The 15,614-nt window shown below is 36.4% G+C and overlaps 1 protein-coding gene across 3 annotated transcripts in view; it reads left to right on the forward strand.

Moving 5' to 3' along the window:
• LOC128703137 (very long chain fatty acid elongase AAEL008004) overlaps positions 1–15,290 on the forward strand; it is a 135,034-nt gene extending 119,744 nt beyond the window's left edge. For all 3 annotated transcript variants that reach the window (XM_070103443.1, XM_053797692.2, XM_053797691.2), the window contains 3 exons: positions 2,541–2,713; positions 5,833–5,961; positions 12,498–15,290. In XM_070103443.1, the coding sequence (XP_069959544.1) occupies positions 2,541–2,713; positions 5,833–5,961; positions 12,498–12,848 (653 nt within the window). In that variant the 3' untranslated portion in view covers positions 12,849–15,290. The remainder of the gene's footprint in view (positions 1–2,540; positions 2,714–5,832; positions 5,962–12,497) is intronic.
• The last annotated feature ends 324 nt before the right edge of the window (positions 15,291–15,614 follow it).

Below are 15,614 nucleotides of genomic sequence, written 5' to 3' on the forward strand. Positions count from 1 at the left end.
TTTTTTTTTTCTATCAACTGAGTACAACAAACCGCCTATTTACCGATTTCAACTACCCAGTAAAGTGGTCAGAATTTGGCAGTTTGGCCAATTTCACACAAATTAAAAAAGATGCCAGTTTCAAAATAGGGTCCAGAATAAACAATGCAGACATTGTTGGCACTAAAATAACATATCTTCTGTTCATTAGTCATGTCTCCGGCCCCTCTTATATTACTCTTGCTTTTTATTTTGATTTTTTATTCACACAAAAAATAGATTTACTGTTATGCAGACTACTGCATTATTGTAAAAATGGTTTAAATAATATCAGTGCGCTACTGAAAGAATATTAGGCTCCTTAGTGGAAGTGTATTGGATGTGTAATGTGATTTGCTTACTCTTGAATGTAGGTAAAAATCGAACATTTCCGCTACTTTGAGCTCAATTTCAAGGTCGTTTTCATCCTGAAACTAGTCTAAATATTCTCTATTTCTGTAATATGTTTTCCATTCTATCAAATGAGACCAAGAAAACGAGAATACAACCATGAACGCTATAAGAAAATACACCTCAAAGTCGGTGTTTTTTTTTTTATGCACTGTGTGCTGCAGGATTTTTTTATGCAGTGCACACTGACTGCACAGACCCATTCTCTCAAATGTGGGGTCTACCAGCTTTCTTCTGCTTGATTTGAAGCCACTAGAATTATTGAGTATGTATATATTTACCTGGAGTTTACCTGGAGAGAGTTCCGGGGGTCAACACCCCCGCAGCCCAGTCTGTGACCAGACCGAAACACTGGCTCATAAGACATATATATACGGCCGAAACGGTCAAAGGGTTAAGTACTATATGCCAGTCTGATACATAGCGGAAAAAGCATAAAGGTACTCTGTTTACCTAGTATAGTCCTGTATGCATAATTTAACAATATACTGCCATAAGCATTGGCAAAAATACACAACTAAACTCACACTTAGAAAACTGACACTTGTATTTGTTAGACTTTGGCTATTTAAATGACTTGTTAATGGTCCAAGTCATACTGAAAGTCACAAGTTTGTCCTAAATGTGTGTTCGTGTTGTTCCAGCCATGATATTGTGACTTTGTTTATAAACATTGAAAGTAAAAAGAGTTTAAAATAAGAGTTTATACAGTAGATTTTATTTCAGAAGTTTGTTACACATTTGTTGTATAGGTAATGTAGCATGTGTGTTGAGGTTGTTCCTGGCAGTAACGCATATATGAATATATCTGAGAAAGCACTATGTACTCTTGAACACTGTTTTAGGGCTATTTTTAAACAGTTTATTCTCTTGAAAAAAATTATCTTTTTCAAAATTGTACATATAGTAAGATAAAGTAAGGATTTTTAGTTAAAATAATACTAATTGTACATTTCGGATATCAAAATAAGATTGTGCCACATGCATAAAAACACGAAGAATATCTGCTAATTTGGCTGTGGCTGCACTTTAAAACAAACGGTGGCTGGGGGAATAAACTTAGTGGGTACAGGCATACCTTACTAATACGGCGGGTTAGGTTCCAGACCGCCGCAGTAAAGTGAACATCACCTTAAAGCAAATCAGCCTTTTTTCGTTTGCTAATGCATATAAAAGCCTAAAAACACATTTACACTATCGTTTATTAAGTGCACAATAGTGCTAGGCTTTAAAAAGAAGATGCAAAAGAAATAGAAAATAGTTCTGGTCCACTACTTTGCACTTCACGCCCAAAATAATAAATATGAATATAATCTAGAAGTGCCATATTAGCGAGGTATACCTGTATATAGATACATAATGAATATTGCCTTCGTCAAGTCAAACATTGACTGGTGGCGGCAGCAACAGTTCAGAAATGTATTAACAGGGTCATCTCCACTTGTAACATCACCCATCATATCCTTATTATTAAATCTTCAGAGATTTTGTTTATCACTGAGACACATGAAACCACACATCCATTACTGTATTTTATGGTGAACAAGACACTCCAGTATTGAGGACTTCCCCTGCCCTCCCACCTTTAATTCTGACTTGCTAAATTTTGGAAAAAAAAAGATAAATGGTACTTTGGCCTCCAAGATGTTGGGTAAATTTTTGAGACTTACTTTTTTGGGAGAAAAGAGCATCATGGATGCCATAAAATATGATAATTGCCAGATATAAATTATAAGTGTACATGCTAAACATTGGAGGGAAATTAAAGAAAAAAAGCTGAAAGGTTATAATTCTAGTATTTTTGACTAGTCTCTTATCAAATAAATATGAGCTCACTACATGCATAAAAAAATGAATACAAAACTAAAAGTTTAAAATAAAAAGTTGTCAGAAATGCTTTAAAAATTGTTTATGGTTCAAAAATAGTAAAGCCAATCCACGAGAGGCAGTTTCTGTAGCAAGCAACTTTTTGAAAAACCAAAGTTTTTTGAAAGGCTGTAGCACAGAGGGTTCCCTGTATCAACCCTAACCGGGCACATTTAATACACAAGTTCACAAAGACTTTTGCGAAATATTTTTATCTAAAACGCTAACGAAGCTTTCTCTTGCAGGTGGCCATAGTACTTTCTTCGGATTGATAAACAGTTTTGTACACATTGTCATGTACACCTACTACATGCTGGCAGCCATGGGACCAAACTACAGAAGGTACATCTGGTGGAAGAAGTATCTAACCAATTTCCAGATGGTACAGTTCATAATGATCTTCAGCCATGCTTTCCAGGTTAATAGCTTTGTTTTGTATTAACCCTTGAGCGGAGGTTGTCTTGGTACTAGTGAAGGGATCTTGATCAGGGAGTTAGAGCTGTCCACTTGGATTGAATCTCACTGTCTCGTATTTTCCCAGGTGCTGTATGACCCCTGTGGGTTCATCACTGTCACCATTGTAATTAATTTTATTTTTATTTTTTTTTTATTATCACACCGGCCGATTCCCACCAAGGCAGGGTGGCCCGAAAAAGAAAAACTTTCACCATCATTCACTCCATCACTGTCTTGCCAGAAGGGTGCTTTACACTACAGTTTTTAAACTGCAACATTAACACCCCTCCTTCAGAGTGCAGGCACTGTACTTCCCATCTCCAGGACTCAAGTCCGGCCTGCCGGTTTCCCTGAATCCCTTCATAAATGTTACTTTGCTCACACTCCAACAGCACGTCAAGTATTAAAAACCATTTGTCTCCATTCACTCCTATCAAACACGCTCAAGCATGCCTGCTGGAAGTCCAAGCCCCTCGCACACAAAACCTCCTTTACCCCCTCCCTCCAACCCTTCCTAGGCCGACCCCTACCCCGCCTTCCTTCCACTACAGACTGATACACTCTTGAAGTCATTCTGTTTCGCTCCATTCTCTCTACATGTCCGAACCACCTCAACAACCCTTCCTCAGCCCTCTGGACAACAGTTTTGGTAATCCCGCACCTCCTCCTAACTTCCAAACTACGAATTCTCTGCATTATATTCACACCACACATTGCCCTCAGACATGACATCTCCACTGCCTCCAGCCTTCTCCTCGCTGCAACATTCATCACCCACGCTTCACACCCATATAAGAGCGTTGGTAAAACTATACTCTCATACATTCCCCTCTTTGCCTCCAAGGACAAAGTTCTTTGTCTCCACAGACTCCTAAGTGCACCACTCACTCTTTTTCCCTCATCAATTCTATGATTCACCTCATCTTTCATAGACCCATCCGCTGACACGTCCACTCCCAAATATCTGAATACGTTCACCTCCTCCATACTCTCTCCCTCCAATCTGATATTCAATCTTTCATCACCTAATCTTTTAGTTATCCTCATAACCTTACTCTTTCCTGTATTCACCTTTAATTTTCTTCTTTTGCACACCCTACCAAATTCATCCACCAATCTCTGCAACTTCTCTTCAGAATCTCCCAAGAGCACAGTGTCATCAGCAAAGAGCAGCTGTGACAACTCCCACTTTGTGTGTGATTCTTTATCTTTTAACTCCACGCCTCTTGCCAAGACCCTCGCATTTACTTCTCTTACAACCCCATCTATAAATATATTAAACAACCACGGTGACATCACACATCCTTGTCTAAGGCCTACTTTTACTGGGAAAAAATTTCCCTCTTTCCTACATACTCTAACTTGAGCCTCACTATCCTCGTAAAAACTCTTCACTGCTTTCAGTAACCTACCTCCTACACCATACACTTGCAACATCTGCCACATTGCCCCCCTATCCACCCTGTCATACGCCTTTTCCAAATCCATAAATGCCACAAAGACCTCTTTAGCCTTATCTAAATACTGTTCACTTATATGTTTCACTGTAAACACCTGGTCCACACACCCCCTACCTTTCCTAAAGCCTCCTTGTTCATCTGCTATCCTATTCTCCGTCTTACTCTTAATTCTTTCAATTATAACTCTACCATACACTTTACCAGGTACACTCAACAGACTTATCCCCCTATAATTTTTGCACTCTCTTTTATCCCCTTTGCCTTTATACAAAGGAACTATGCATGCTCTCTGCCAATCCCTAGGTACCTTACCCTCTTCCATACATTTATTAAACAATTTCACCAACCACTCCAAAACTATATCCCCACCTGCTTTTAACATTTCTATCTTTATCCCATCAATCCCGGCTGCCTTACCCCCTTTCATTTTACCTACTGCCTCACGAACTTCCCCCACACTCACAACTGGCTCTTCCTCACTCCTACAAGATGTTATTCCTCCTTGCCCTATACACGAAATCACAGCTTCCCTATCTTCATCAACATTTAACAATTCCTCAAAATATTCCTTCCATCTTCCCAATACCTCTAACTCTCCATTTAATAACTCTCCTCTCCTATTTTTAACTGACAAATCCATTTGTTCTCTAGGCTTTCTTAACTTGTTAATCTCACTCCAAAACTTTTTCTTATTTTCAACAAAATTTGTTGATAACATCTCACCCACTCTCTCATTTGCTCTCTTTTTACATTGCTTCACCACTCTCTTAACCTCTCTCTTTTTCTCCATATACTCTTCCCTCCTTGCATCACTTCTACTTTGTAAAAACTTCTCATATGCTAACTTTTTCTCCCTTACTACTCTCTTTACATCATCATTCCACCAATCGCTCCTCTTCCCTCCTGCACCCACTTTCCTGTAACCACAAACTTCTGCTGAACACTCTAACACTACATTTTTAAACCTACCCCATACCTCTTCGACCCCATTGCCTATGCTCTCATTAGCCCATCTATCCTCCAATAGCTGTTTATATCTTACCCTAACTGCCTCCTCTTTTAGTTTATAAACCTTCACCTCTCTCTTCCCTGATGCTTCTATTCTCCTTGTATCCCATCTACCTTTTACTCTCAGTGTAGCTACAACTAGAAAGTGATCTGATATATCTGTGGCCCCTCTATAAACATGTACATCCTGAAGTCTACTCAACAGTCTTTTATCTACCAATACATAATCCAGCAAACTACTGTCATTTCGCCCTACATCATATCGTGTATACTTATTTATTTATAAATTGTTCCCATCAATCCCATCACTGTCTTGCCTCTGGCAAGACAGTGATGGAGTAAATGATGGTGAAAGTTTTTCTTTTTTTGGCCACCCTGCCTTGGTGGGAGCCAACCGATGTGTTAATAAAAATGTTCCCATTGAAGGAATAGTTTATAAAATATGTGATTTATAAAAAGGTTTGAGACTAAGTTATTAAAATACTGCATACCAAACTCCTGCATTATATGTAAAAGAATACATTGTTGAATTTATTTACATATTTGGACTTAAACCTTACATACCAGTTTTTTTTTATCACTGGATTTTTCTAAATTTATTTAAAAATTACAGCTTGGCTTCACCGAGTGCAAATACCCTCGTGCCTTCATGTGGTGGATTGGTGGCCATGCTGTGTTGTTCTTCTTCCTTTTCTCTGATTTCTACATTAATGCTTACATAAAAGGAGCAGCCAAGGTTAAGGTGAGCACATTAGTTCAATCTTCTAATTGCACATACAATAGAACCTTGTGTAATGAAAGGTTCTAATTACTCGTGTGGTAGAACCTCTCATAACGCGAGGGTTATAGTCCAAGAACTATAGAATTCTGTGCTATGTAATGTGAACCACATATGGGAAAATTAGGATTAGGTTCAAGATGCCAAGAAAACCAAACTCATTTCTTTTAAAGTTCTTATTTCGTCAAAAAATACTGACTTTTGACACTTGACATCGTAGATGCTATTGCTAGTTTGTTTAGAACTGTATGTTAATGCACCCAGAACCTAAATAAAAATTGAGATTTTATTAGGTAAGGGCTGAAGAGGAAACAGGTGATCAAAACAATATACTGTATTTTCTTTCAACAAACCGGCCGTATCCCACTGAGGCAGGGTGGCCCAAAAAGGATAAAGTTTCTCCTTTTTAAATTTAGTAATACATGCAGGAGACGGGGTTACTAGCCCTTTGCTCCCAGCATTTTAGTCACCTCTTACGACACACTGAGGAAGAATTCTGTTCCACTTCCCCATGGAGGTACCGTATATTCCTTCCATAGTAATTGGAGGTTAATATGTTGCCAGTGATGGTTATAAATTACGTATAAAATCCACGACTTACAAATACATTGAGAATCTTCTGTATCGTATATCTTCTTCTTTCTTTCAACACACCGGCTGTATCCCACCAAGGCGGGGTGGCCCAAAAGGAAAAACGAAAGTTTCTCCTTTTACATTTAGTAATATATACAGGAGAAGAGGTTACTAGCCCCTTGCTCCCGGCATTTTAGTCGCCTCTTACAACACGCATGGCTTACGGAGGAAGAATTCTGTTCCACTTCCCCATGGAGATAAGAGGAAATAAACAAGAATAAGAACTAGAAAGAAAATAGAAGAAAACCCAGAGGGGTGTGTATATATGTGCTTGTACATGTATGTGTAGTGTGACCTAAGTGTAAGTAGAAGTAGCAAGACGTACCTGAAATCTTGCATGTTCATGAGACAGAAAAAAGGACACCAGCAATCCTACCATCATGTAAAACAATTACAGGCTTTCGTTTTACACTCACTTGGCAGGACGGTAGTACCTCCCTGGGCGGTTGCTGTCTACCAACCTACTACCTAGGTGTATCGTATATATGATTATTATATATCATTGTGTATACATGTATCATTTTTATATATACATAGTTTAGAAGGTCTCTAATGTTTGTAAATTGAGGATTTGCTGTACACAGTTTAAAATATGCTAAGGAAATAACTGAATTTAACCCTACCTTAAATTCTTTATTACACTTTCTTGTGTGTGTGTTTTAAGGTTGTAGCTAAATTGACCAGTAAAGGCATGGGTCGTCTGTTAACCCTGTACATTCATTCTAGGATAGTAATTTTGTACTGTAGTTTTTTTAATATAGAAGAATGGTCTGATGCAGTTATAATAAACAGTCCACACATTCCTAGTGACATAACACAAGCACAGTGCAAAGAAACTGCTGTCAGGATAATACAGAACCACGTACAAGTCATCGTGCAAAACAATGAAATCAAAGAAACACGTTTGCTAGGAAAACCAGGAAGTAAACACAGTATAATGATCCGACTTCATTCATACGATAAAAGAAAGGACTTAATTAAATCAGCAATTACAATGAAAAATGGAGTGTACATAAATGAGTGTCTAACAAAAAAACGTCAAAACCTTCTGTTCAGGCTGAGAAAACTTAAACAGGAAAACAAAATACATCAGTGTTTCACGCGAGATGGGAAAATACTAGTAAGGAAAACATCAACAGGACAACAATATACTATCTCAAATGAACACGATTTCTCTACCTTCCTTAGAAAAGCTGACATTTTTGTAACAGATTAGATAAGTGCCCTTAATACATATATACGTGTGGTGCATATAGTGTACGTTACTATTATATTGTACATTATTATTTTTATTATTTTTCATCACTAGCTAATGAAATACCTCCAATACTCTATACTTCTTTCTTACTACTATAAATTGCTCATAATTTTAAATTACAAGTCAAATCTTACTCCAAATTAATAATATTCATTATTCTTACCTGTCCATTTAATTTTGTTTATCACTACTTGTTTTTTAGTCACTTTTTATTGTGTATGCAATTAGTGTATATTCCAATTACTTTTTTGCAAGTACCAAAACTATCTTTTGCTAGCTAGTACCAACTACCTCATTTTTTTTACTTTTATTGTGCAATAAACTGCTCAATTTATTTAATATTACAAATCAGATCTTACTCCTAAACCATTATTATTTCATAGTGACCACCTGTCCATTTAACTTTGTTTACCATTACTTAATTTTAGTCCCTCATATATTTTCTCCTTTATTTTAGCTTTATATAACTACCCTAGTTTATACATTCACAATTGTTAAAATAATCAAGGTGCTATTCTCAGGTGCTAAAGTAGAATAAGTTCACAACTTTGCCATTATATTCCAAAACTACCTTAGCTCATTATTTTACATTTGTTAAATAATTCAGGTGCTATTTTTTAGCTTAAGACTATTTACTTTGTTTTATACTTAATTCTAACTATAGATTCACTACAAATCTTATGATTACAAGCATTGATCCTGATACCAACCTCTTATTTAATGACTTAAATGATTCAAACAGTTACTGTAATTACTACACTGCAGAACAATCAAAGGCACTTCTCAGTGCCAACAACAACATAACTATCTTTAACTACAATATCAGATCTTTAAGCAAGCATTACGATGACCTCATAGCATTACTAAATTCCTTACATGCCAATATGTCCATCATTACACTAACTGAAACCTGGCTAAAGCCTGATAGTACAGATGTCTATGCCATTCCTGGTTACACAGCCATACACAACTGTAGGCCAGACCAACAAGGGGGTGGCACAGCCATATACTACTCAGACCAACTAGAATGTATCACTAATACTTGCACAAGGGATGAACATGGGGAATATATAATAGCCAAATTCAAATCCAAATACCTACAAAAACCTCTCACATTGATAAACATTTACAGAGTTCCACAGTCAAACATTAGCCAATTTAGTCAAAACCTAGGAAGTATGATAACTGATGCACGCATGAACAAAGATCACTTACTACTCTCAGGTGACTTCAATATAAATCTCCTGCAAGACCAGGACCCACACGTTACTGAATTCACAAACACAATGAGTAACTGTATGTTGCTACCAACAGTAACAAAACCTACAAGAGTTACAGAGACTAGTGTTTCCCTACTTGACCACATCTGGACCAACACCATATCCCCTTTAAAATCAGGCATAATTACAGATAATACCACAGACCACTACCCTACTTTTCTCATAACAACTCTTGGTAAATTACCCCAAGACACTACTAAAGTCACCTTCAGACTTCACAATGAGGCAGCCATTAATAACTTCACAACAGCAGTAGCAAACATTGACTGGCACACTGAGCTAGAAATCTATACAGATATTGACGAATGTATTAATAATTTTCTAAAAAAGACCCAATACCTCTATAACAAGCACTGCCCTAAAAAAACTAAACAGATGACAGCTAAGAGACTGAACAGTCCCTGGTTAACACCCAGCATTCTCAAATCCATAAATACAAAACACCAATATGAAAAACAGTACAGAATGGGTCACATAACCAGAGACCAAACAAAACGTTACTCGTCAATCCTAACCAGCCTGATAAGAAGGGCAAAAAAATTGTATTATGAGAACAGATTATCCAACTTACGAGGTGATATAAAAAAGACCTGGAAAACCCTATCAGAAATTCTAGGAACAAAAAAGATATCACGAAATAGCGAAATAAAATTAGCAAAATCAGATGAACCCCAACTCCCACCAACAGAAACAGCAAACAGACTCAATGACTTCTTCTCCACTATAGGACAAAACCTTGCCAATAAAATCCCAAGCTCAGATACCCCACCAAATGACTACCTCACTGGCAACTACCCGAACACACTGTTCCTAGCTCCGACTAACCCATACGAAGTCTCCCTTATTATCAACACGCTAAAAAACAAGGCAGGAGATTTAAATACCTTACCACCCTTTATATACAAAAAAGTGTCACAAGTGCTATCACCAATCATTGCAACACTCTTTAACAAATCCATTGAATCCTCCACCTTCCCCACAGTACTCAAAATAGCAAGGGTCACCCCGATCCACAAAGGAGGAGACCAAACAGAGTTGAATAACTATAGGCCAATATCCAACTTACACCCTCTCTCAAAAATCTTCGAAAAATTAATTCATAAACGAATCTACTCCTACCTTATCTCCCAAAACATACTCAACCCCTGCCAATTTGGATTCAGGCCAAATAAAAATACTAATGATGCTATTATACACATGCTAGAACATATATACACTGCAATAGAGAAAAAAGAAGTCCCACTGGGGATCTTCATTGACTTACGTAAAGCTTTTGATACAGTTAACCATGACTTGCTCCACGTAAAATTGTCACACTATGGTATAAGAGGGCACTCCCTCAACTACCTCAAGTCATACCTCAGCAACAGAAGCCAATATGTGTATGCAAATGGGGCAAACTCTTCTGCACAACCAATTACAGTTGGTGTCCCACAGGGAAGTGTCCTTGGCCCTCTTCTCTTTCTCCTATACATAAATGACCTACCAAATGCTTCGCAATTACTCAAACCCACACTATTTGCAGATGACACTACATACGTCTTCTCCCACCCGAGCCCAGTCACGCTAGCCAATACTGTAAATACAGAATTACAGAAAATATCTACCTGGATGAGGACTAACAAACTTACACTAAACATTGACAAAACCTACTTCATTCAGTTTGGTAACAGAGCTACAGATGTCCCTCTTAACATAATGATAAACGGATCACCTATCACAAAGCTAACAGAGGGAAAATTCTTAGGAATCCACCTTGATAATAGACTCAAATTTCATACACATATACAACAAATTTCTAAGAAAATTTCCAAGACTGTAGGCATACTATCGAAGATACGGTACTATGCTCCACAGTCAGCCCTCCTGGCCCTATATCACTCTCTTATTTACCCCTATCTCACCTATGGAATTTGTGCATGGGGCTCAACAACAAGTAACCATCTCAGACCACTAATTACCCAACAAAAGGCTGCAGTTAGAATGATAACAAATTCTCACTATAGGCAGCACACTCCACCAATATTCAATACACTAAACCTATTCACCATACAAAACATTCATACTTATTACTGCACCTATTACATACATAGAACACTTAACTCTGATATTAACCCTCCCCTCAAACATCTCCTTGCCAACCTCAACAGAACACATGACCATAACACAAGGCACAGATCACTCTTTGATGTTCCTCGTGTCCATCTCACACTATGCAAAAACTCAATGCACATAAAAGGCCCTAAAATCTGGAACTCATTACCTGTAAATATAAAAGAAACACTACCTGTTTATAAATTCAAGTCTCTTCTCAAAGATCACTTACTCAACCAAAACCAAATAAATACTGAATAACTGAACCTTATAAATTGTATATCTTAAATGTTTCTCACAATTATATCACATAAATGTTAAACCTAAAACCCAATCTAACTTTATTATTTTTTAAATACACTACCTAACAGAATACTCCATTCTACTGAATGTACAACAATGCATACAACCATATGACCTGTCTTTGTAATACTCACTTGTGCTTTATAGTAATCTGTTTACATTAAAGTTTTATCACCGATGTCATCATTGCTTAGTTCATCTTAAGTTAATTTTAAGCCAGCCCGTAATGCTATGCATAGTATAAGTGGCTTTGGCATACTGCTCTTTTCTGTATTTTTTGTACCTCTGTATGTGTGCACAAATTTTTAAATAAATAAATAAATAAATAAATAAATAGAGGTAGCAAGTTCTTTCCTCCTAATGTACACGGCTTACAGGTTAAATTTCCAGTTTTTTTTTACAATAGTACCGGTAATTTTGTTATTCAATGCACCAGCCATCTCCCACTGAAGCAGGGTGACCTAAAAAGAAAAATGAAAAATTTCTTTAATTTAGTAATTTATAAAGGAAAAAGGGTTTAGTAACAATACTAATGTTGCTGACTTATGACATGCATGGCTTACATAGGAAGAATTCTGTTCCACTTCCTCTATGGAGATGGATATAAAATGCCATTTTTTTTTTTTTTTGTTTACATACATACCTATGATAGTTTAACTGATAATTCTAGACTTTTTTGAATACTTTTTCACCACTTCTCTTAGGCTTTGCAAAACTGCCAGAAACACTACTTTTGCACTTTGGGGTCATTATTATGCAAAATTAAGGGTTATTTTCAGCCCATGGTAAATGTGGATAACAGAAATACCGAATCTGGATACAGGAGTTCTACTGTAATTAGATTGCGAAGTAATTATTATTTTGGCAAAGTATGATGGTAATTTATTTTACTGTATACTTGACATGTGTATAATTGAGATTCCCTTTTTCAGGCATATGCCAATGGAACTGTAACATTCTCGATGTCAAATGGTCATGCCAATGGAAAAGTCTCGAATGGCATCACTAAACTTGTCAATGGTCATGCCAATGGCTATGCTAATGGAAAGGCTAATGGTCATGCCAATGGCTATGCTAATGGCCATGCTAATGGTCATGCAAATGGCCATGCAAATGGCCATGCCAATGGCTATGCAAATGGTCATGCTAATGGAAGTATTCCTAGCAACAGTGTCCACTCGGAGGAGAACAATGGCCGTGTTCCCAATGCTCCAGACTCCACATCTTTCTCCACCAGAGCTCGGCAATTAATGTGTATGAATGTAGACTCTGTGATGGATTGAGCTCCCCCCCCCCTCCCCTACTTTTTTCCACCCCTGGTTACCTCACAAGCCAGTTCTCGCCAGCATCATCTGACTATCATATTCGAGAGCTATCAACTTTTCCCCAATCCCAGTGTGTTTTAGCTCAAGGTTCATGGATTCGACAGTCTAGCATCTGTTGTCGGGCTATCACCTGCAGCAGTGCGTGTGCGTAAGATAGAGCAGCCTTCATTATCATTAACAATGTGAATCTTGTATCATGAGGTTGACTTAAGTTTAAATATATTTTTTTGAAGGATGCTCACAGCAATAATTTTGTCACCTGGCAGTAATTAAAGGTTTGTAAACTAGTTCGTCTGAAAGAAAACATTTTATAGCATATATCGAAGCATAGAAATGCCATACGCTTTTTAAAGTTCGAGGGAAAAGCATGTACAAAGAAAATGGCTGATCTGTACTGTTCGAACATTGGAAATGACCCCACCCAATGGTGGACTTCACTGTGAAGATCTGTGATTTATAACGTGTAGATCTGTCAGCTTCGTAAAAACTGCTTGCAGGCATAATGAACCTTAGAATCTACTGCTGTCAGATATAGCTTTTACGGAAGTAGCTAGAAAGATATGTGATATTTTGCATTTGTAAATGCAGTATTAAATACCGAAATGAAATGTTGGATTAGGTAATGATTCTCGTAATGAAATTATGGGCCAAACAAATCTTTAGACATTACAAAAATTAACAATTTAAAGCATTTCATTTTTAAGTGTTTTCTTATCTTTTTCTGAAGATTGTAGTTCATGTTTATTGCCAGTCTTGCCCATATTATAAGATTATAGCCAGTAGTGTATTAAACACCTCAAGGCTATATTAAAAGTAGTAGTTAATGGGGAGAAAGGGATTATGCAGTTGAACTTGTAGCAGCTGTCAATATATGCCATGAGGCAATGGCTACATTGAGGATATAAAGTGGGATTCACTTGTAATTTTCATACATGCTAAACCATTTATTAGGTCTTCAAAGCCTTTTTTTTATTCTGGTATTTCATGACATATTCTACAAACATTTTCATTAAAGCATAATTCTGGAAATTAAGTATACAGTAAATGTTTCTTGTATCTGTTCCTGTATAAATTGTGGACTGTCTTTGTAATGCGGTAGAAAAAATTGGCATTTTCGTTAGTATGGAAAGTACAGTGTACTCGTCATTTCAGTATTCCGGTACATGTGCAGCGTAGCATAGTAAGATATTAAACTAGCGTTTCATTGCAAATCTAAATTTGCATATTAAGTTTATCATAAATCTGCTAGATAATTAAGCTGATAAAACAGCTGAAAAGTTTTGTGGATTATATAAATAAGTTTATTGTGGAATATGATCTTGGAAACTGTAAATTGTGCCTTAGTGCAGTTGCAGAAATTTATTAGAAACTTGTTGGTAAAAGAATGACAGTTTTGAATATTATATATTTTTTATTTATGAACCTAGAGGCAGTGAAAAAATGAAATTCCCATCTTTTCTCGTTAAATATTTTTGTCCAGTGTAATTGTTGTTGCATTTCAGTGCAGAATTATAGTAGTATTGCACATTAATTTGGTGTTTTATATTAAAAATCAAAGTGCATAAGTACTGTATACTTACTTTTGAATATTTAAAAAAATTAGGCTTGTTCTTCATTTTCGTTATCTATGACTACAGTATATAAAAAATTATCAATGGAGTAAACCAGAACAAAGTCAGGATTTTATTTCTTGTCCCAAATTGTGTAATAGTAACTATATAGTTGTCGGAGCATAAGTAAAAAAAAAAAACTAAATTGCTTTGTCAGGAAAAGGGTAATTTTAAGAAATATTTTCAAGAATATGCAGTGTGTAGCCATGCCAAATTTTCAAATTTTTAGTGGGTAACTTAATCATTTTTGGATAACCACATTCTTATACCTGACTAAGTTCTTGAATTGTGTAAAAAAAATTTCAAAGGTAATTATATTCTGTTAAAATGTGCGAGAGTATTGTTGAATGTCGTGTTTTTATTTTCTAATTTTATGAAGTGCTCATCTATTTATACTTCAGCATGTTTGATAAGAGCAAAGAAATTGTAGGAATTAAAAAAAGAAAAAATTATCATGAAAGAATAAGGAAGACATTTGTATTCATCTGTAATTTCTTTCGTATCTGACATGCTATACTTAACCAACTGATGCGTGTGTATGAGCAGGTCGATTTGGTGTATTTTTTCACAGAATTGTTTTCTAAAACTTCGTCAGTGTAAGGAGACTTAGTCTCGTGTTTAAGGGACTGACAAGAGCAAATCAAGTTGTGAAAGATTATTTTGTAGTTTTTCCTAACTTTATACCTTTTTTTGGAGTACCGTAGTAACTGACACAAGCATTAGTGTTCAAGTGGATTACTGAATGTTTTGCAAGACTAATTTGTATGTCAAACATGTTCATTTTTTGTAACTTTTGTTTTTATTACTGCCCTAATGATTGAAGATAGAGGCCTTCTAGTTAAAGAATAACAATAGTTCTCGACTGACTTGGCCTTGTGTATTTTATTAATTAGTTAAATGTGTTGGATTTGACTGACTACTTGAGTTTCTACAAAATTAGTACTGAAAATTTAGAAAGGCACAATACCAATGGTTGTCTGGAGCAGTACACAAATAATTCGCAGATAGGAGAAAGAAGCTTATGATAACATAGGTCCCACTGTGACCACAAATGCAAGTTTTTACAGATTAATCTCCCACCAGCATAGCCATGATGAACTCTAGCTCTGGTCCT

The sequence above is a fragment of the Cherax quadricarinatus genome, chromosome 85, assembly GCF_038502225.1.
Source record: "Cherax quadricarinatus isolate ZL_2023a chromosome 85, ASM3850222v1, whole genome shotgun sequence".
Lineage (NCBI taxonomy): Eukaryota > Metazoa > Arthropoda > Malacostraca > Decapoda > Parastacidae > Cherax > Cherax quadricarinatus.